This window comes from Mesoplodon densirostris, chromosome 6, assembly GCF_025265405.1.
Source record: "Mesoplodon densirostris isolate mMesDen1 chromosome 6, mMesDen1 primary haplotype, whole genome shotgun sequence".
NCBI lineage: Eukaryota > Metazoa > Chordata > Mammalia > Artiodactyla > Ziphiidae > Mesoplodon > Mesoplodon densirostris.
Window position 1 is genome coordinate 8,727,090 of NC_082666.1, and position 22,514 is coordinate 8,749,603.

The 22,514-nt window shown below is 46.1% G+C and overlaps 1 protein-coding gene across 8 annotated transcripts in view; it reads right to left on the reverse strand.

Moving 5' to 3' along the window:
- The window catches only part of RALGPS1 (Ral GEF with PH domain and SH3 binding motif 1), a 288,495-nt gene that overhangs the window by 158,720 nt on the left and 107,261 nt on the right, over positions 1-22,514 (reverse strand). For all 8 annotated transcript variants that reach the window (XM_060101203.1, XM_060101200.1, XM_060101207.1 and 5 more), the window contains 2 exons: positions 15,442-15,531; positions 12,694-12,786 (listed from right to left, as the gene is read on the reverse strand). In XM_060101203.1, coding sequence (XP_059957186.1) covers positions 12,694-12,786; positions 15,442-15,531 — 183 coding nt within the window. The remainder of the gene's footprint in view (positions 1-12,693; positions 12,787-15,441; positions 15,532-22,514) is intronic.

Here is a 22,514-nt window from a genome sequence, read left to right on the forward strand (position 1 = left end):
TGATTTCTTCAGTGATCTCTTGGTTATTTAGTAGTGCACTGTTTAGCCTCCATGTGTTTGTGTTTTCTAGGGTTTTTTTCCTGTAATTGATTTCCAGTCTCACAGCATTGTGGTCAGAAAAGATGCTTGATACGATTTCAATTTTCTTAAATTTTCCGAGGCTTGATTTGTGACCCAAGATGTGACCTATCCTGGAGAATGTTCCATTTGCCTTTGAGAAGAAAGTGTATTCTGCCACTTTTGGGTGGAATGTTCTATAAATATCAGTTAGATCTGTCTGGTCTATTGTGGCATTTAAAGCTGTGTTTCCTTATTTATTTTCTGTTTGGATGACCTGTCCATTGGTGTAAGTGGGGTGTTAAAGTCCCCTACTATTATTGTGTTACTGTTGATTTCTCCTTTCATGGTTGTTAGCATTTGCCTTATGTATTGACTCCTATGCTGGGTGCATAAACCTTTATAATTGTTATATCTTCTTCTTGGATTGATCCTTTGATCATTATGTAGTTTCCCTCCTTATCTCTTGTAACAGTCTTTATTTTAAAGTCTATTTTATCTGATATAAGTATTGTTACTCCAACTTTCTTTTGATTTCCATTTGCATGGAATATCTTTCTCTCTATCCCTTCACTTTCAGTCTGTTTGTGTTCCTAAGTCTGAAGTGGGTCTCTTGTAAACAGCATATATATGGGTCTTGTTTTTGTATCCATTCAGCCAGTCTGTGTCTTTTGGTTGGGGCATTTGATCCATTTACATTCAAGGTTATTATCGATATGTATGTTCCTATTACCATTTTCTTAGTTGTTTTGGGTTTGTTTTTGTGGGTCTTTTCCTTCTCTTGTGTTTCCCATCTAGAGAAGTTCCTTTAGAATTTGTTGTAAAACTGGTTTGGTGGTGCTGAATTCTCTTAGCTTTTATTTGTCTGAAAAGCTTTTGACTTCTCCATCGAATCTGAATGAGATCCTTGCTGGGTAGAGTAATCGTGGTTGTAGTTTCTTCCCTTTCATCACTTTAAGTATATCCTGCCACTCCTTTCTGGCCTGCAGAGTTTCTGCTGAAAAATCAGCTCATAACCTTATGGAGATTCCTTTGTATGTTATTTTTTGTTTTTCCCTTGCTCTTTTTAATATTTTTTCTTCGAATTTAATTTTTGTTAGTTTGATTAATATGTGTCTTGGTGTGTTTTTCCTAGGGTTTATCCTGTATGGGACTCTCTGTGCTTCCCAGACTTGTGTGACTTTCCTTTCCCATGTTAGGGAAGTTTTCGACTATAATCTCTTCAAATATTTTCTCAGACCCTTTCTTTTTTCTCTTCTTTTTCTGGGACCCCTATAATTCGAATGTTGGTGCATTTAGTGTTGTCCCTGTGGTCTCTGAGATTGTCTTCAATTCTTTTCATTCTTTTTTCTTTATTCTGCTCCTTGGCTGTTATTTCTACTATTTTGTCTTCCAGCTCACTTATTCGTTCTTCTGCCTCAGTTATTCTGTTATTGATTCCTTCTAGTGTATTTTTCATTTCAGTTATTGTGTTGTTCATCTCTGTTTGTTTGTTCTTTAGTTCTTCCAGATCTTTTTAAACATTTCTTGTATTTTCTCAATCCGTGCCTCCATTCTATTTCTGAGATTCTGGATCATCTTTACTATCATTACTCTGAATTCTTTTTCAGGTAGATTGCCTATTTCCTCTCCATTTATTTGGTCTTGTAGGTTTTTACCTTGCTCCTTCATCTGTGACATGTTTGTTTGCCATCTCTTTTTTTTTTATTTTTTTTAATGAGTGGGATTGTGTTCTTGTCTTACTGGTTGGTTGGCCTGAGGCTTCTAACACTGGGGTTTGTAGGCTACTGGGTAGAGCTGGGTCTTGGTTCTGAGATGAGGAACTCTGTGAGACCTCACTCCTATGAATATTCCCTGGGGTCTGAGGTTCTCTGTTAGTCCAGTGGTTTGGACTTGGAGCTCCCACCGCAGGAGCTTTGGCCCGGCCCCGGGTTCGTGAATCAAGATCCTGCAAGCCACCTGGGGTGGCAAAAACCACAGCAATAACAAAGTAAAAAATAAACTTAAACTAACATGTATGTTAGGAAAAATAGAAAAATAAAAATATAGATGAATCAACAACTGGAAGGTACATCACTACCACAATAGTAAAAAAAGGAGGAGAGAAAAGAGAAAAAAAAAAAAAGGAGGGGAGGCCTTGACTGTGGAGGGTGGGGCTTAAGCAAGGGTGAGGTTTGGGTGGTGGGCGGGGGCAATGCTCAGGACCCACAGGGCTGGAAAAGGCCCTAGGGGCTGTGGGGGTGGGGCTTAGGCTCAAGGAACAGAAGGGGCCCAGGTGTGCCCCCCACTCCTGGTCTCAGAGGGCAGGGGACCTCACCTGGGAGCCCAGCAGGCTTCCTGAGCTCGAGTGGGTGGGGCAAACGCCCTCCACTCCTCTCCCGGAGGGCCCCTCCCCCCTGCCTCTCCTGATCTCCCCAGCCTCAGGGGTGCCGATCCTATCTGGCCTCCACTTCTACTGCCCCCTCAGTCCCCCTACATCCTACTGGTTCACTTTGGGGTTCCTCCCATCTCCTTGGGTGTCAGCGTCCCCCACCAGCGGCCAGCAGGTGCCCTAGTTGTGGGGAGACACTAACTCCGCGTCTTCCCACACGGCCACCTTGACCTGGCAAAGTATGTTTTTGACTTGGTCATTCTGGATACTGTGGACATGTGATGACCAATTTGACTGCTTATTCTACTATTCCAGATATTTCAACTCAACTTGCCAACAGGGTGCCAATCACAGTAGTTAAGCATGAACAGTGAATACTAATCAAAGGGGAAAGAATGAGCTGATTGTGGCTGTGTTTGAACAGGAAATTCCTCTGGCCAACTCTTGCGTCTCTTCCGCACGTGACTTGGGGTTCTGGGTTGCTATGTTGCTGGTGGCAGCAGATGCTCCACTGGCCACAGCTGAAAGGTTTATGGTTTGTTTTTTAGTGTCAGGAAGTAGGTGTGAAGTAGGTATGAAACCTTTTGATATTTGCTGCCATTGCCAAAATGCCTCTACTATGTCCTTTGTACTCTGTAAGGATCTCCCTACCCGAGGGCTTTCATCAAGTGCCACATTCCCAAATGCAAGTTTTCCTCAAAAACACCCATCAAGACAAACCAAAAACCCTCTCTCTCATCCAAGCTCAGTATCTTCCCTAACTCTAAGGGATCGCTGAAATCCAGGGTTAAAAATTCAAATGACAGTTTAAAATAGACTGACAAAATATTCATTATTATAAAACTAGAGGTAGTGTAATGAATGTTAAAATGATGGATTAAAGAGAACAGCAGCAAAATGGTTATATCATGCATCAAAAAGAATACCCGGGAATAATTCTACCTAAGGAGGCAAAAAACCTGTACTCTGAAAACTGTAAGACGCTGATGAAAGAAACTGAAGACAATACAAACAGATGGAAAGATACACCGCGTTCTTGGATTGGAAGAATTAATATTGTTAAAATGACCATACAACCCAAGGCAATCTACAGATTCAATGCAATCCCTATCAAATTGCCAATGGCATTTTTCACAGAATTAGAGCAAAAAAATTTTTTAATTTGTATGGAAACACAGAAGACCCCAAATAGGCAAAACAATCTTGAGAAAGAAGAACAAAGCTGGAGGAATCAGACTCCCTGACTTCAGACTATACTACAAAGCTACAGTAATCAAAAGAGTATAGTACTGTCACAAAACAGACATACAGAACAGGATAGAAAGCCCAGAAATAAACCCACACACTTATGGGCAATTAATTAATCTATGACAAAGGAGGCAAGAATATACAATGGAGAAAAGATAGTCTCTTCAATAAGTGGTACTGGGAAAACTGGACAGCTACATGTAAAAGAATGAAATTAGAACATTCTCTAACATCATATACAAAAATAAACTCAAAATGGATTAAAGACCTAAATATAAGACCAGATACTATAAAACTCCTAGAGGAAAACAGAGGCAGAACACTCTTTGACATAAATCACCACAATATGTTTTTAGATCCATCTCCTAGAGTAATGGAAATAAAAACAAAAATAAACAAATGGGACCAAATTAAACTTAAAGCTTTTGCACAGCAAAGGAAACCATAAACAAAATAAAAAGGACTGGGAGAAAATATTTGCAAACAATGTGACTGACAAGGGATTAATTTCCAAAATATACAAACAGCTCATACAGCTTAATATCAAAAAAACAAACAACCCAATCAAAAAATATACAGAAGACCTAAACAGACATTTCTCCAAAGAAGACATACAGATGGCCAACAAGCACATGAAAAGATGCTCAATATCGCTAATTATTAGAGAAATGCAAACCAAAACTACTATGAGGTATCACCTCACACCAGTCAGAATGGCCATCATTAAAAAGTCTACAGGGCTTCCCTGGTGGCGCAGTGGTTGAGAGTCCACCTGCCGATGCAGGGGACACGGGTTCGTGCCCTGGTCCGGGAAGATCCCACATGCCGCAGACCGGCTAGGCCCGTGAGCCATGGCCTCTGAGCTTGCGCGTCCAGAGCCTGTGCTCCGCAACGGGAGAGGCCACAACAGTGAGAGGCCCGCGTACCACAAAAAAAAAAAAAAAAAAAAAAGTCTACAAATAATAAATGCTGGAGAGGGTGTGGAAAAGGGAAAACCTCCTACACGGTTGGTGGGAATGTAAACTGGTGCAGCCACTATGGAAAACAGTATGGAGCCTCCTTAAAAAACTAAAAATAGAGTTGCCATATGATCCAGAAATCCTACTCCTGGGCATACACCCGGACAAAACTCTAATTTGAAAAGATACATGCATCCCGCTCTGTTCACAGAAGCACTACTTACAATTGCCAAGACAGGGAAGCAACCTAAGTGTCCATCGACAGATGAATGGACAAAGAAGATGTGGTATATATATACAATGGAATACTACTCAGCCATAAAAAGAATGAAATAATGCCAGTTGCAGCAACATGGATGGACCTAGAGATTATCACACTAAGTAAGCCAGACAGAGAAAGACAAATATCATACGATACCACTTATATGTGGAATCTAAAAAAATGATACAAATGAACTTATTTACAAAACAGAAACAGATTCACGGACATGGAAAACATACTCATGGTTACCAAAGGGGATAGGGCGGTGGGATGGTGGGGGGGAGAAAAAAAGAAAAAGAAAAAAGTCTCATAGTGCAATTTCATGTTAACTTGCTCACTAATTATACAATAAAATTGCTGGAAGGACTTCCCTGGTGCCACAGTGGTTAAGAATCCGCCTGCCAATGCAGGGGACACAGATTCGGGCCCTGGTCCGGGAAGAACCCACGTGCCGCGGAGCAACTAAGCCTGTGCGCCACAACTACTGAGCCTGCGTGTCACAGCTACTGAAGCCCGTGAGCCTAGAGCCCGTGCTCCACAACAAGAGAAGCCACCACAGTGAGAAGCCCGCGCACCGCAACGAACAGTAGACCCCATTTGCCGCAACTAGAGAAAGCCCGCACACAGCAACGAAGACCCAATGCTGCCAAAAATCAATTAATCAATTTTTTAAAAATAAATAAAATTGCTGGAATAATTTTTTTTTTAAGAAAAAAAAAACGGTTACATCAGAGCATCCTGTCCTGGAGGAGTGGTGAGTACAGACACACCCCCAGCTCAGCAAAGGGTGGGGGAGTGCTAAAAATTGTCCTTAATCAGGAAAATGAAAACACCAGAGCTATGTCGTAGGGCAGTCACTCTATGGGAGGTGTGAGGAAGACAGTAAGACCAGAAGCAAGGAAACCAGCTAGAAGATGATGATGTTATCAGGTCATAAATCAGAGGGCCTGGCTTACAGCGATGGCAGCCTCTGCCAGCCCATTTGAAAATTAAACATTTTTTCATATATTTACTCATTTAATCCTTACCATAAGAGGCAGGTCCAAGGCTGAGCCCGGGAGTCCACACTCTTAATCTGCAAGGGACACTGCCCCTCATTTCTTGGCCTGTGGTCCCCATACCAATTCAGGTCGCGTGTACTGAGACCCAACAGCTACCTGAGGTACAGGCTGGGGTGACAGTTTCTCACAAGGACTTTTTCCCTTGGGGCTCCCCCAGGCTGAACAGACATTTTCTGACGAGGGACACTTGCTGGCTCTCTGATTCCTGTGAGTAGCTGAATTCCAGCCCCGCAAGTGCAGGCATTAGAACCCCTGCCCCCCGCCAGCTGCAAAGGTCTCCACACAGCGCCTTCTCTGAACTCTGCTCGCTGTGCTGACTCTGAGAGCATTCTTTATTTCTAGCACATGGTGACTTCCCTTTCTTGGCTTCTGGTTCAGCTTTGCTTCTTGATTTTTAATTTGGTTTATCTATGTCTGTGTGTTTGAAGCAGGCAGTTGGGAGGGAGGGGCTTTCCCCCTCATCACCCCGTCTACCATATTACCTCAAAGTCCAAAATAAGTCTGCTCAGAGAGTCTCTGGGCACTCACGATCACTTCCTGGAAGCAAACTTTGACTTCAGACACGCCAAGGGTGAGCGGTCAAAGGAACACAGGAGAAGAGAGCTCCGGGGAGCAGGCATAGGAACGTGGGCCTGGGGCTCGAGAGACAGGGGGGGCGAGAGCAAGGAGGCAGCCACCACTGGGGCACAGAGGACGTGGATGAAGCCCTCCAAGCTGGGGAGAGCCCCATGGGACAGGAATCGGATTGGGGAAGGTGAGAGCTGGGTCAGAGCCTTGCAGCACACGTACAGCCAGTGGGTAAGAGGGACAAAAGCAGTCAGGGAGGAGCCAGCTGTCAGAACAGCAGGAGAACCCCAAGCCAAGCAAAGAGAGAGTTTTCAAGAAGGGGGTGACAAAAGTTGTGGCAAAGTCAAGGAAGAGGAAGGTGCAAATATCCGCAGAACTCATAATTCTGAGAAGCAGTGCAGGCAGGGCTGCCAAGGAATGACTGGGGGATGAGTAATCGGAGGCTGCAAATGTCAGTTTCCTCTGCCTTCCCTCCCCCACCTCACCTCCCACCTGAGACAGGCAGCCCATGCCCGTCACCACTTTCTCAACATTAGAGGGGCCACTGGGGCCCACATCAGACACAGGGGAGGAGAGGCGCTTCCCGCATGAAAGACTAAAATCCAAAATACGTGAACCCCACACATCTGCCTTCCTGGGAGATTTGCTCAACGACCCTGTGCCCCCAGATGCCTGAAGTGAGAGCCCTGCTCCCAGGAGGGTTCCCCATCCAGGCCACCACCCTGCAGACCAGGCCGCCTGACCCACCGGCTGTGACTTCCTCCCTGCCAAGTTCTTCACTTTTCACTTTGCTGCTGCAGATGAGTCAAACTCTCTGGATGAATTCAGTAGGAAAGAGCAAATCATGATAGGAAAGTGCCCAGAGCAAACAGAGTGTGTGTGTGTGTGTGTGTGTGTGTGTGCGCGCGCGCGTGTGTGTATGTGTGTACACATGATGTATAGCATACAACTGTAATTAATGAGCAAATCACCAGGAATTCCATACCCCCCAGGTCACTCCTATATAAGTCAGGCTCCTCTTGGGATCACCCTCATCAGAGAAAAGTTTTCACCCTCTTGCCAGCTGCTCAGGCCCCAAACCTAGGAATCGTCCTCCAGTCCCTTCCTTTCTTCATCTCCGACATCCTATCCGGCATAAATCCTGCCACCTCTGTCTTCAGAATGCCTCCCCTTTCTGCCTCCTTCTCTCCATGTCCACTGCCACCTCCCCGATGCCAGCCAGCATCACCTCACTCCTGGATTCTGCCCTAACCCTCTAACCCGGCCTCATTTCCACTCTGGCCCCCATGCAATCCCAATTTGCTATTCACATAGTAGCAACACTAATTTAAAAAACAAAAGCAACTCTAAAGCAGACCATGTCTGTCTCCTGTTTAAAACCCTTCACTGCCCTCAGAACAGAACCTAACTCCTCTCTGGGCTGAGCCCTTCCCAGATGGCCCCGCCGCCCGTCCACAGCACCCTCACAATCTCCCTCAGGCCTGCTGCGCTCCAGTCACACTGGCCTTGGAGTTTCTTCCACCGTGGCCTCTGCACTGGCTGTGCCCTCACCTTGGCGTGGCCGGCTCCCTCTTGTCACTCAGGTCTCAGACAGGCCTTCCCTGAACACCCAGTCAGTCCCTATCGCATCCTCCTGTTTTGGTCTCCAGCATCACTTTTATTCCTATCTGACAGCCCTTGGTTCATGACTTCATGCATTCAACAAACATTTATTGATCACTTCTTACACCAGCCAGACTAGGCACATGTTTATTCTCCCACAAAAACGTGTCCGTCTCCCCTGGATAACATAAAAGCCCATGAAGACAGGGGCCTTGACCATAGCCTCGGGTCCTGGCATGGAGCAGGCGAGGAGGTGTTCAATAAATACTTGATTTGCAGAATGAATAAGAGCCACACAGTATGTGTGCTCAGGAAATCAGAATTGACCGATAGGACTTCTTGCTTAGGTCTCATGGCTTTGAGGCAGCCAATATTCCAAAGCAGGCCCAGTGTTGGGATAAATCAGACCCTATCTGCGTTTTTCCAGGCCAGCAGAAGGTGACTCCCTCCCTGTTTGTGCATCTAGCAAGCATTTATTATGGGCCTACTATGTGAGAGCCTATGTGCGAGGTCAGTCTCTGCCCTGTCCCAGCTCACCCAGCTGCTGGTACTCAGCAGCCAGCCATGGACAGGCCGACAGGCTGCCCTGCCTACCAGCTAATGACCAACTGGCCCTCACTGAAGGCCATCCGTAGTGAAACCACGCGGCAGGTCTCTTCCCACACCTGTGACTCCCTTCCATCCAGGTTTCCCAGATATCCAGGGTTTCAATGCAACCCCAGCGACTGCATTCAGCGAGCTGGTCATACACTGTCCCCAGGGAACTGTGTGCCAGCCTCACTTCTCCAGCCCCACTTCCCAAGCAGTGTGTGTGCCTGCTTTTCCCTGCCCTGTGCCCAGCCTGATTCCAACATCAGGTTCCATCATAGACAAGTCATCCAGCAAATGGCCAAGCACATGGACTATGTGTCCATCAAGGCAAAGCTACATCACATCGGCTCTGGCACTCATCAGCTCCATGATCTGAGACAGGTTACTACAACTCCTGGAACCTCAGTTTCCTTCTCTGCAAAACGAAGACTATTGAAATTCTGACCTTTGGGGCTGCTACGGCTGGTGGGCCTGCTCCTCCCTGCTCTGCAGGGCCATGAGATTTCACCAGTCCCAGATCAAGGGACAAGTGGGGGGAGGGGAAGCAGCAATTTTTTGGCAGCGTTTCAGTGGCTAATCTCATTACTGGGAAAAGAAGTAGCAAAAGAAGGACACAATTCAGCACAACAAACATATACAGTTCAAACGACCAGTGTAAACTCAGTCATTTGGGATATGGAGAAAAAATCAGTCTGCACCAAGACGGAAGGTGATCAAAGAGGGAGGCAGACCTGTAAACAAAACTGCAGAGCAGATGCCCTGTGTGCTCTGTCACAGCAGGTGTAGAGAGAGTGTCAGGCATATAGCGGCATCGTCGGTTCTCCTGGGCTGGGGGATTTGGATGGAGGAGAAAGCTGGCGAGCTTGCCCCCCCCCATTTCCCAAGTGTTCTGCACCAACCACTGTCCTTGGACTAACAGGACAGGTGGGCGCAAGGGGAGAGTATGGTCTGAAGCAGGCTGAACGGTGGGTTTACACAGAACAAACAGCTCCCCACACACGACCTCGGAGACGTCATGCTGCATCCACACGGTGTGTATCACCTCCTCTCTCCCTGACACAGCCTTTGGCAGTTGCCATTCTTACCTCCTAGGATGCTGCATCTCCCCACCTTTTGCCTTGCTAAGTGGCCCTCTGTAACCAAGGAAACAGTCCTGGCTCTCAGCCCTTAGGAGGCGATGGGAGATTTCTCAGAAGAAGAACAGTTGTTGTTGCCCTGGGTCCCCCGTCCTTTGGTGACGTGTAACCGCAGCTTCCTGTCCTCTCCCTGGCTCCCACCAGCTAGATGCCAAAGTCAGCGGTCAATCCCAGGGAACCAGAGGAGCAGCGGAAGCCATGGACTAACCAAGGAGTAAGTGGCCAAAAGGCAGCCTTCAAGGCCTGGCTGCAGCTCTCTGGCTCTCTGGCTGTGTGTCCCCTCCCTGGGGCCCTCCTCTGACTTCCCTTCCCCAGATCAAGGGACAAGCAGGAAGAGGGAAAACAGTTCTTTTCTGGCAACATTTCTGTGGCTAAGCTTATTACCAGATATTAATGGCAAAAGAAGGGTGCACGTCAGAGGCCAGCAGCCAGGCCAACAGCAGCCACAGCCAGAACAGAGGCTCAACGGCCTGGGGCAGCACCGGGAGTCTGCTGATCTCACCTCTAAAGTTCCTGTTGGAGCACTGTGTATAGAGGAGACAAAACAATAAACAGGCCCGCTCTCTTGTTTTGACTGACAAGGCATCACTGGAACTGTCCTTGTTGAGCTCCGTGGGGTGTTGTAGGTAAGCGCAGGGACTCCGGAGCCAGACTGTTCCGGTTTGATTCCCGCTCTGCTTCTTAGCTGGGGAACCCTGCATAAGTCATCCCACCTCTCTGTGCCTCCTCTTGATGGTGGGTAGCTGTCAAGAGGAAATGAGGGGGCTTCCCGGGTGGCACAGTGGTTCAGACTCTGCGCTCCCAATGCAGGGGGCTCGGATGTGATCCCTGATCAGGGAACTAGATCCCACATGCATGCTGCAACTAAGAGTTCACATGCCACAACTAAGGAGCTGGCGAGCTGCAACTAAGGAGCCCGCCCCCGTGACTAAGACCTGGCACAACCAAATAAATAAGTAAATAAATAAATTAATTTTTTTAAAAAAAGAGGAAATGAGTTAATATAGGGAAAGCTTTTAGAGCAGCGCCTGGCAAATCTGTAAGGAAGAACAGCTGACCCACGGGGCCTAAAAGGGAGTTAGGTGAGGAAGCTCATGCTTTCAAACGGGTCCTGGGTGGATATTTCATTCCAGGCTCTCTGAGGAGCTGCGGGAGATTTATCTACATTGCACCAAAGACCCCTCAATGGCAGTGATGATCCGGCCACCCTGGCACAGGACTCTGCCGAGCCACATGGAGCAGTCCTGGATGTTGTTCTGGCCCAATGCTGCCCCACCACCCTGGGCAAGGCACAGCATCCTGAGGAGAACGCTGGCCAAAGCTCCATGGATGGGCCCTGCCCATCCCTGAGTGGGTGGTATCTCTGTGCAGGCCCCTCATGCTGACTCCCTGCTGCCCTCACTGACTGTGCCACTTATGGGGTCACAGAGAGTCCCTGTGTTACTGACAGTAAGGTCTGTGTACCGTGAGATTCAGCATTCCTTCTTCTGGGCCCACACAGAGCTCCCAGCAGTCCAAGAAACAATAGCAGCATCTAAATGACGGAAAATTCATTTGAAAAAGAATCTCCAAGCAACTTTTGAAAAAAGCGTCATGGCTCAGATGGACTCAGGGAATCACAGGGCTGGCAGCAACCACAGAGACCAGTGGCTTCCAAACTTGCTTTGACCTCCAAAGCCACTGCTCAACTGAAGTTCACCCAGAAGCTCAGGACATAGAACTGATGCAAACAGAGCTGCTCTGGCGGGAAACCGTGCTCTGGAGGTCTGCTTGGTGCCCTCCGTCCTCTCCCCCAGCCCCTGCTGGCCCCAAGTCAGTCCCAAAGAACCCCTGGGCTCCACAAAGCACTAACGGAGAACCACAGATCCAGGCCAACCTCCCTAAGTAGATAAGAGGAGACGAGTCCCACAGAATCACTCTGCACAGACGGTGCCTGAATGCAGACCCAGTCTTTTGACTCCAGGCTAAAACCTCTCACTCCACTTTGCTATGGCTTGATCTATGGAAAATTGCAATTTAAAGAAACAAGGCTCACTTCTGACAACCTACAACATAATCCCTAAGTATTTTAAAGGCCCCTGAACTAGCCAAGTCTGAAACAGAGCCCAGCCCCGCAGACTGGCAGAAAGAAGTTCGGAAGTGAGTTAGTTGCGGAAGCACAGCTGACAACTCCATACAGTTTCCTTCAGTTCTGTGGGACATAAACAGGTCTTGAAAGGCTTGGGCTGTGTGGCTGTGAGAGACCCCAGATCAGGCGGGCCAGGAGGTGAATGCTAATGAGGGATGGAAATAGCAATGACTTCCCCCGTCAGGCGCGGTGCCAAGCTGAGGAGGATAAAGAGGTCTGAGATATTTTCAAAGTATTTTTACAGCAGAAAAACTTTCCTACAGACTCAATTATATAACTATCAGACTCCACCTCTGAGCTGAAATTATCCATGGCCTTCAGGAAAAAAAAAATTATTTTTCCCTACATGAGGGTCACAGGTTCCTCCAAAGAAACTCTTAGCTGTACGGCCATCAGCCCAGTGCAACTGCGAGGCTTCCCAGGGGCAGTTTGAAGCGGAGGGCAGACGTCATGCCACTGACCCCACCATCATACATGATGTTGTCAGGGTCCCCAGCCACGCCGGCTTCCTCACAGCTTCCCTGTCCCAAAACGGGGCTGAGGTCACTGAAGGAGAGAGAGTGGCCACGGGACACTTCATTAACCCACAGTCATCCTCCGTCGTTGGCAAAGGGCAGACCAAGAAAGCCTTTTGGGGCTTAAGGAATGGAGAACTTCACCAAAGAAAGGACGGCCCGAACCAAAGGAACAGACTTAGGAAGATTAACTTACAGCCCAGGTTTTTGTCAGCCTGAAGATGGGTGCACTTTGTAATGCTGACACCACAGACATGAGAGAATGAAGGTTGTTGAGTTCTAGAAGTTTCTGGAAAAAAAAGATATGGAATAGATTATTTTGCTGCTATAAACAACAGAACAAAAACATGCTCAAGTGTTACCAAATATTGTCATATTTATGAAATTCAATTACACTTAAAAGTATCTCATGTAGAAAATACAGTTCTAGGAAGTTCACAGGAACCATATGCTCTTTTTCTTTCAGATTGTCAAAAGGTGAGTCTGCATCTAAAACATTTGCAAAATTCCGTAAGCTGACTAGTCTGGCTGCTGGACAGAAACATGGCTCGGGATGAGGTTTGATAACGTGCTTTCTGTTCTTTTTTTAGATGAATCTGAACTGTCCCAGCAGGCCTTTGTAAACTGAAACCTCCGCTGTGCCAACAACATCAACATGGGTCTACTGCGATTACCTTCACACCCGGAAGTGGGAGGCTGAGGAAAGATGTTATCAATCTGCACGATCCCCTCAGCTGGGCGCACGGAGCTCCTGCTTCCCAGCCACTTGGCCATGCTTCTCTGAACCAGACCCCAAACTAGTGAGAACATTTGGATTTAATTCCGTCTCAGACAAGTTCCTTACCACGGAGGGCAACAGAAGGAGACACAGGTGAGGGTGAGCACAGAAAAATGTAATTGCTCTGCTCTTGGTTTTATGCTGAAGGAAACCTGCCAACAGGACCCGGGTCCCACTTCTCACTCCCAGGAGCCAGTGAAAGTTGTGTAGCTGGCAGGCTCCACAGAACCAAGAGGCCTGGTTCCAACCCTGGTTCTCACTACTGGTGTTTCCTGTGGCAAGTTACCTAAGCCTTCTGAGCCTCGACATCTTCATATTTAAAACGAAGGTAATCACAGCACCTCTGCTGCGTGGGAAGGTGCACATAAACTGCTAGACCAGTGCCTGGCACCCGGGAGAGCGGGCAGTGCGGTGTGGGCTGCTTGTTCTTTGTCAGGAAGACTTGTCCCCAACCCCACCCCACCTGCATGTTCCCACAGCAGCCTGTGCATTTCCTTAGCCCACTGGACTGTATTTGCTTGCACTTGCCCCTCTCTCACCCTGGACCGTGTGTTTCCTGAGAGCCGGGATGAAGCGGTATCTACCATCATATCCCTAGGACCTAGTACAACACAGAGCAGGGCTTAGTAAAATGAACAAATCCACGAAAAGCCCTTATGCCTAGTCCTCACGGCTCTGTTCCTACCTGGAGATTTCTCCCTTACCACACAAGTTAATACTGCATTTCATACATCTCGTAATATTCCCTAATCGTTTGCTGTGTCTAATAATAGATTCTCTGAGTGAGCTGAATTTCATCCTTTGTATCTGAATGGCTAGGCCTGTCACAGAATTTGTTTTAGAGGTGAAGGTTCTCTGGGAGATTATCTAATCCACCCCTTTCCCATTTTATAGATGGGAAACCAAGGCCCAGAGAAAGGAGGAGGCTCGAACAAGAACATACCCAGGGCACAGCGCCAGCATGATGATCCACCATCGGAAGATGGCAGAGCTTAAGGAGGAATCGTTTTGGATCCCTTGGGTGGGGACTGGAAACTTCCACACTGGAAGCACCAGGTGGGCTGGAACTTCATCCCACTTTCTCTCGTGGCCCAGCACGAACTCACCGAGAACAACAAGTATCATTAAGCCCAGCCACAGTTCCAGGCGCTTCAGAATGCACAGGACGTAAAAGTGTCCATGCCCCTAACATACTTAGAGCTGGATGAACACAACCTTGCTGTGAGGAGCAGCAGAGCAGCTCTCTTGAAGGCAGAGCGACATGCTCCGACTGACCGTGGGGCCTGGGCATGGACACCCACCTCTCTAAGCCTCCCCTTCCTCCTCAGGAAATGGGATAATAATGTGAGCGTCAAATGCAATCATTTCTGTAAAGCAGCAGCTATGGCGCCTGGCCAGAGAGGGGCCGCAGTGAAGGTGAGCTGGCCTAGGACCTGGGTGGGAAGACAACACACACACACAAAGCGGGCAGTAAACAGACAGGACGGTGCTCCGCTGAGTCAGGCGAGCCCCGTGGTGGGGAGCAGTGGGCTGGGTGGGGCTGGCAGGACTGTGTAAGAGATGAGAGTGGTCCAGGAAGGCCCGTGGGATCACAGCCTGGGCTGGCAGAGATGAGGGAAGAGGAGGGGAAAGTGGGGTAAAGACGTGAGCCTGGTGCCCAATAACCGGGAAGGACCAACCCTACCAGGGCAGGCCCAGGGGGTGGGGTCGGGGCAGCAGGGCCCGGGCCTCAGGCGCAAGGTTGGGTGGGGTGAGCTCTGCTGACCGCGAACAAACTGCAGGATGTGGTGGTGTCACAACCTCCGATGCTGACTAAAGGCCATCAACTCCCAGCACTGGCTAAATCTGAATAGGATGAACGGATCCCAGAGGTAGCCGCTGGGGCCTCGTGGAGAGTCTGTGAAAGGCCAGCTATAAAGAATGGTGGGCTGCCAAAACCACAGGGTGGAGGGCACCTGCCCGTGCATGCACAGGGGCTGGGAGGCCGAGCAAGCAGCCAGGCTGGTCCCACAGCTGCCTCTGCCTGGGGAAGCTGGGTCAGAGCCCCGTGTCTGAACCCTGCCCGGCTCATCCAGAGCAAATCAGCTCCCAAAGTACCAAGGAAACACCTTTTTGCGACAAAAAAGGAAGGAAAGGAAGGGGGAAAGTCATAATAAAACAGCTTACCTTGGCTATTTTCACAAAATGGCTCAGGATTTCTGCCCTTATTTTTAAAGTCTGTGCTGTTAGAATTTCTCGTACAACCCAAAAACTGACCTGTAGAGTCAAACACAGACACAGACACACAGACACACAGACACACACACACACACCAGAAAAGTTGTTAAATGCCGGACCAACCAAGTTACCCCGCCCACTACTTCTATGGGATTTCTAAGAGGCTGGGAGACTGAGAGAGCAAACCCTAGGGTTGCAGGAGGTTGAAGGTTCCTTGATGACACCCAACCCTACAAGTGGGTCCCATGCCGTCAGCACCAGCTCTCCAACACGCATAGTGGTGCTGAGAGAAATAAGTACTCCCATCATTAGCCAGGGGACTTATTGGGCCTCCATCGACATATGGGTCTCCCTGAAGGTGCTTCAGGAAATTTTGAGATGCATCAGACAGGATTTCTGCTCAGAAGGATCCCAGTTATGGGGAGACGGATGGATGGATGGACCGATGGACAAATGGCCAGACAAAGGGATATGCATGCTGGCAGTACCACCTATGAGATCCATATCCCCAGCCAGACCCAAGGCAGGAAGGACTCACCTATATTCACACAATTATAACGAATTTCATTTTCTAGGAGAGGTTTGTCCAATAATTTAAGTAATACAAAAACATCTCTCAAAGTTCTGTAAAGCAATGCAGGTAAAAGGGCATGTTTTTCTGGAGACAGCATATGCCAAAAGGATATACTGGTACTTTTGGTTCAGAATATCATTCACACTTGACCATCCTCGAGCCCCTGAGTCCTTTGGTGGGAACAAGAAAGTCATCCACCAGTGTCTAGTTGACTCACACGATGCCTCAATGAAACAAGAGGAGCTTCATGCTAAGAAACGACTATAACAACAGCTCTATGTGAAACATGGATGCCCAAGAGTGCAATGACAGCCCCGCAAAGAAAGGAGGAGAGATGGGCAGAGAACAGGGGAGACGTGGATTGAAAAGGAAGGCTAAGCATCTAAAACCTCTAAATTTTACAAAGACTAAAATAGTTAAGGACAGTCCAGAGTTATCAAAGCATGTTTACTGCTGCAACCAAAATGTATTTCCCTTCACTGAAATACTATCACTTTTCAATGAGAAAACAAGAAAAGATTAAATCACCAAGAATCAAAATTTGGCTTCTTATATTAAGCAGGAATATTATAGAAAAGTTTTCTCTGTGTAATTGTGGTTGCCTCCAGGACATGCCTGGGTTTCCATAGAATCATTTTTTCCAAGGAATTGCCTAAAATTAAGTTCAGACTCAAATGTTACTAGCCAGTTACAGAAGAAAGATTTTCCATATAGCAAGATTTTTTCTAGGTGATATGCCCATAAACCTTATATTTTAATACATGCACACTTTATGCCACATAAATCTCAAGTGTGATAGTTTATATGTATAATTTAATAGATTCTTATGTGTCAAAAAAATCACACCTATTTAAAGCATAATTATGGAACGTGGCAGAGTTGACTCAGGTGGTGTTCAGAGGCAACTCTGGATCAGTTCACTTCAGCAGACTTCCACGAAGCCCTTACTGTGTGCTCCAGGCACTGCGAGTCCAGACTTGTCAGTCCAGAAATCACTGTATTAAAAGGCAGCTGGTGATCATGGCCATCAAAGAAGTTCAAACCAAGTGAACTGGAGTATGGGGGAGATAATGAGAAAAGAAGGCTTCCTAGAGGAGGTGGGCCTTGAAAGATGGGTAGACCCTCAACAGGTGAGGAGACCAGGGAGAGCTGAGCGGGTGGACAGGACTGGTGTTGCAGGCGCCCCGTGGGGTTGGGGCGGAGAGGGAGACTGAACTTAGAAGGGAAGGGGGTCTGGAGAAACAAGGGGACACTATGCTGAGCAGGGGGAGTTCCAGAGGCTTCTGAGCACAGGAGTAACAGGCTAGACCCTTTTGCAGGAGCAGGGACACCCATCAAGAAGCTGAGGCGATGGTCTAAGTGAGAGATGGGAGGCCTGAGCAAGGGCAGTGTTGAAGGAGATGTAGGAAAGGGGCAGAGGAGAGAGACATTACAAGGGGAGAATCACCATGGTTTTAATTGTTTTTTAGCTACAAAATTTAAGAGAAGGTTAATGCAGAAAACAAAGGGACAGAGATAAGCACAAGAGACAGAAGTCATTTGCAAGCTCGTTCTCACATACAGACCCCCGTGATAAACATTGTGGTATGTGTCCTTCTTGGAACATATGTTTGTCATGTCTCAGAACGTATGTCTGTCTAGTCATAGAACATGTTTCTCTTTTTCAATTAAATTGGTATATATTAATCATACTATCACAAGAATTTTTATAAATATATAAGAATATCAACATATTTTTTAGCAGTTGCCAAGCATTTCATCTTAGGGATGTCTCATCATTAAGGAACCTCCTACTGTTGGGTAGCTTATTTCGAATTATTTTGTTGTGATAGACAATGCTGTGGTGAACATATTTATACATGTATCTTTATACATTTTTAATTAAGGTCTGAGGATAAATTCCTGTAAGGTGGAGTGAATAAAAGTATGTGTACCTTTTTTCAAAAGTATGTATTTAAAAACTTGGCCTCCAAAAGCTTTATTTGTTGATCCATAAAAATTGGAGCAGGCTAATACTAGTTATTACAGCTCTTTTTTTCTTTACTAACCTAGTGGACAAACTAATGTCTCCTTGTTTCTATTTTACATTTCTTTCATGACTCCTCAGTTAACACTTTTTTGCACATTTTTTCAGTTATTTGTTGCAAATATTTATAGGCCATTTGTATTATTTGCCTGTGAATTACGTGTTCAGGTCCTTCATCCACCTTTCCGTTGGGACACCTGTCCTCTGACTCTTGATTAGTAAAAGGGGTTTATATTAAAGAGAATACATTACCCCTTTGTGAGTCATACAGTGTGCCAAGAGTGTGGAGAAACTGATACTCATACGCTGTTTGCAGGGGTATAAATTCACAGGACCATTTTGAAGAACCACTTGAATATATCTTTCAAGCTGTTAAAAGTTATATTCTCCCTGGAATATTTATCTTACAAAAATACAGAAATGTAGAGTGATATACATATAAGGGTTCACTGAAGCACTGTTTATAAAGCAAAAGAATATGCCCATCAATAGGGAACTGGTTGCATAAATAATACTATCACCTCAAACTCTGGAAGGAAGTCGCTACGGAAGGAAGGAGGCAGTTGTGCTCCACCTTCTTGAGGGCAAAATATCTACACGTATTATTGGGAATTCTTCCGCATAGGAGGTTTGTCTAGTCTCCCCCATTTATTTATTCCATCATTTGTTTACATCAGAATGGACTCATGGATATTTATTTTATACTTTGGGGTTTTGATCCAATACTATGTTATTTATTTCCTTACTCAAATTGTTCCAGCTTTGGCCACAGAGAGCTGGCTTCGACATGCCCCCAGCATTGTTTGGTTGGTTGGTTTGAGCACCTCCTTACTTTCTGGAACTACAAGATGCTACCGCCTCATCCTGTACATTTCTTGTCCCAGTCCGAAACCAGCCATTTCTCCAAGGAGCCTTGGTTCCTTTTTTAAAAAATATTTTATTTATTTATTTACTTATTTATTTTGGCTGCGCTGGCTGGGTCTTAGTTGCAGCATGCGGGATCTTCATTGCAGCATGCGGACTTCCTAGCTGTGGCATGCATGTGGGATCTAGTTCCCCGACCAGGCATCCAACCAGGGATCGAACCCGGGTCCCCTGCATTGGGAGCACAGAGTCTTACCCACTGGACCAGCAGGGAAGTGCTCCCTGGTTCCTTTTATTAGATAATGGTATTAGAAACCAAGATCTGGGAGCTACGTGTGCTTGTGCTACTTAGGTATCACTGTTTCTAGGTCCTCTCAGATGCAGAGCAAGGAAATGTGTGTGTGTGTGTGTGTGTGTGTGTGTGTGTGTACCCTCTTTTTTTTTTGTTTGTTTCTTTTTTTGTTTTGTTTTTTTTTCACGGTACGCGGGCCTCTCACTGCTGAGGCCCCTCCCGTCGCGGAGCACAGGCTCCGGATGCGCAGGCCCAGCGGCCACGGCTCACGGGTCCAGCCGCTCCGCGGCACGCGGGATCCTCCCAGACCAGGGCACGAACCCGCGCCCTCTGCATCGGTAGGCAGACCCCCAACCACTGCACCACCAGGGAAGCCCTGTATCCTAACTCTTGTATATATACATACCTATAAATATTTCTATATGTAACCATCGGTATCTATATTAAGCTAAATATAACTTCCTACTAATGTCTCCACCTCCAATCCATTACCATATGGATCATTCTAGCCTCCTCTTGCTTGTCTACAACTTCCCACTCCAACAGGTGGGAGAAACCTGGGTCCCACCATCTGCCACCCATTTCCTTAATTGTTCAATCCCAGTGTTCATGCATAATGGCTCCAGAATTGTTACCCATCCACCCTTGGGAAACAACCTGATCAGAGTACAGTGCTTATATACAGTTCCTTTTGTCTTTAGTCTTCCAGGCTCCCTCATTTCCAAAGTTACTTAGGCCAGCACCTTTTCCCCTCACCCTTCTCAGGGAGGTTGTTTCATACATTTATAATCCAGTTAGGTTCGCTTGTTCTGTTCTACATTCCATCCTAGGACCCCTTAATCTCCACAATGATTAAAATGTGCATATTTAGCACTAAGCTGTAAAGTTCTATGGGTTTTCACAAATGCACAGTGGCACGTATCCAACATTATAGTATCATACGGCATAGTTTCACCACCCTGAAAAATCCCGTTCTTCACCTACTCAAAGCTCTCCCCTCCTCACACCTCTGGCAGCCACTCATCTGTTTACCATCTCTATAATTTTACCTTTCCAGAATTTTTTTCAGCATTTTCCAGAACGTCAAAAAAAAAAAATGGGGGAGGTAATCACACTTATGTTGCCTTTTCAGACTGGCTTCTTTCACTTAGCAATATGTATTTAAGATTCATCCATGTCTTTATATGGCTTAATGGCTTATTGTTTTTTTTTTCAGATGAATACTATTCCATTGTATGAATTTACCAGTTTGCCTATCCTTTCACCTACTGAAGGACATCCTAGTTACTTTCAGTATTTGACTATTACAAATAAAGCTGCTATAACTATTTGTGTGCTATTTGTGTATCTGTGTGTTTGTGTGAATATGTGTATGTGTGTAGGTGTAAGATTTCAAATAAACTGGATAAATATTGAGGAGTTCAATTGCTGGATCGTACCATTTTTCATTCCCACCAGCAACAAATGAGAGTTTGTGTTGCTCCAATTACTTGCCAACAATTGGTACTGTCAGGTTTGGTGAGGTTTTTGGTTTGTTTGTTTGTTTTGGGTTTTTGTTTTGTTTGTTTGTTTTTAGCCATTCTAATAGGTGCATAGTGTTTGCATTTCCCCGATGGCAAATAATGCTGAGCATCTTTTCACGTTTATTTGCCCTTGGTTACATCTTTTTGGTAAAGAACTTATTCAGATATTTGGACTGGTTTTTTTTGGGGTTTTTTTTGTTTTGGCTGTGTTGGGTCTTTGTTGCTGTGCGCGGGCTTTCTCTAGTTGCAGCGAGCGGGGCTACTCTTCATTGCAGTGCGCAGGCTTCTCATTGGGGTGGCTTCTCTTGTTGCAGAGCACAGGCTCTAGGCGCGTGGGCTTCAGTAGTTGCAGCATATCGGCTCAGTAGTTGCAGCGTTCAGGCTCAGTAGTTGTGGCTCGCGGACTCTAGAGCACAGGCTCAGTAGTTGTGGCGCATGGGCTTAGGTGCTCCGCAGCATATGGGATCTTCCTGGACCAGGGATCGAACCCATGTCCCTTGCATTGGCAGGTGGATTCTTAACCACTGCACCACCAGGGAAGTCCCTGGCCTGTTTTTTAATTGGGTTGGTTTCTTTTTTCTTTTTTTAGGATTTTTTTTTTGACGAGGACCATTTTTAAGGTCTTTATTAAATTTGTTACAATATTGCTTCTGTTTTATGTTTTGGTTTTTTTTGGCCATGAGGCATGTGGGATCTTAGCTCCCAGACCAGGGATCAAATCTGTACCCCCTGCATTGGAAGGCGAAGTCATAACCACTGGACCGCCAGGGAAGTCCCTAATTGTGTTGTTTTCTTATTGTTAAGTATTAAGAATATACTTTGGATTCAAGTCTTTTATCAGATATGTGTTTTGCAAATATTTTTCCCAGTCTGTGCTTTGTCTTTTAATTCTCTTAAAAATGTCTTTTGCAGGATAGAAGATTTTAATTTTAATGAAGTCCAACTTACCAATTTTTTCTTTCATGGATTGTGCTTTGGTGTTATTATATCTAATAACTCATCACCAAAGGTCATGTAGTGTTTTCTTCTATGTTTTCTTTTAAAAGTTTCATAGTTTTGTCTTTTACATTTAGGTCTATGATCAATTTTGAGTTTTTTTTTTTTTTTTTTTTTTTTTTGCGGTATGTGGGCCTCTCACTGTTGTGGCCTCTCCCGTTGCGGGGCACAGGCTCCGGATGTGCAGGCTCAGCAGCCATGGCTCACGGGCCCAGCCGCTCCGCAGCATGTGGGATCTTCCCGGACCGGGGCACGAACCCACATCCCCTGCATCGGCAGGCGGACTCTCAACCACTGCGCCACCAGGGAAGCCCTGAGTTAATTTTTATGAAAGGTCTAAACTCTTGTGTCTAGGTTCATTTTTTCACATACACAAAAACAGTTCCAATTGTTCTAGCACCACTTGTTGAAGAAATTACTCTTTCTCCACTGAATGTCCTCATGTATTTGTCAAAGGTCAGTTGACTATATTTGTCTGGGTCTATTCCTGGGCTCTTTATTCTGTTTCATAATCCTAGACATCTATTCTTTTGCCAATACCAAGCTGTCTTGATTATTATAGCTTTACAATCAGTCTTGAAATCAGGTAGAGTGAGTCCTCCAACTTCATTCTTTTTCAGTATTGTGCTGGTTATTCTACATCTTTAGCCTTTCCATATAAACTTTAGAATCAGTTTGTTGATATTTATAAAATAGCTTGCTGGGATTTCAATTAGGATTGAATTGAATCTATAGATCAAGCTGGGA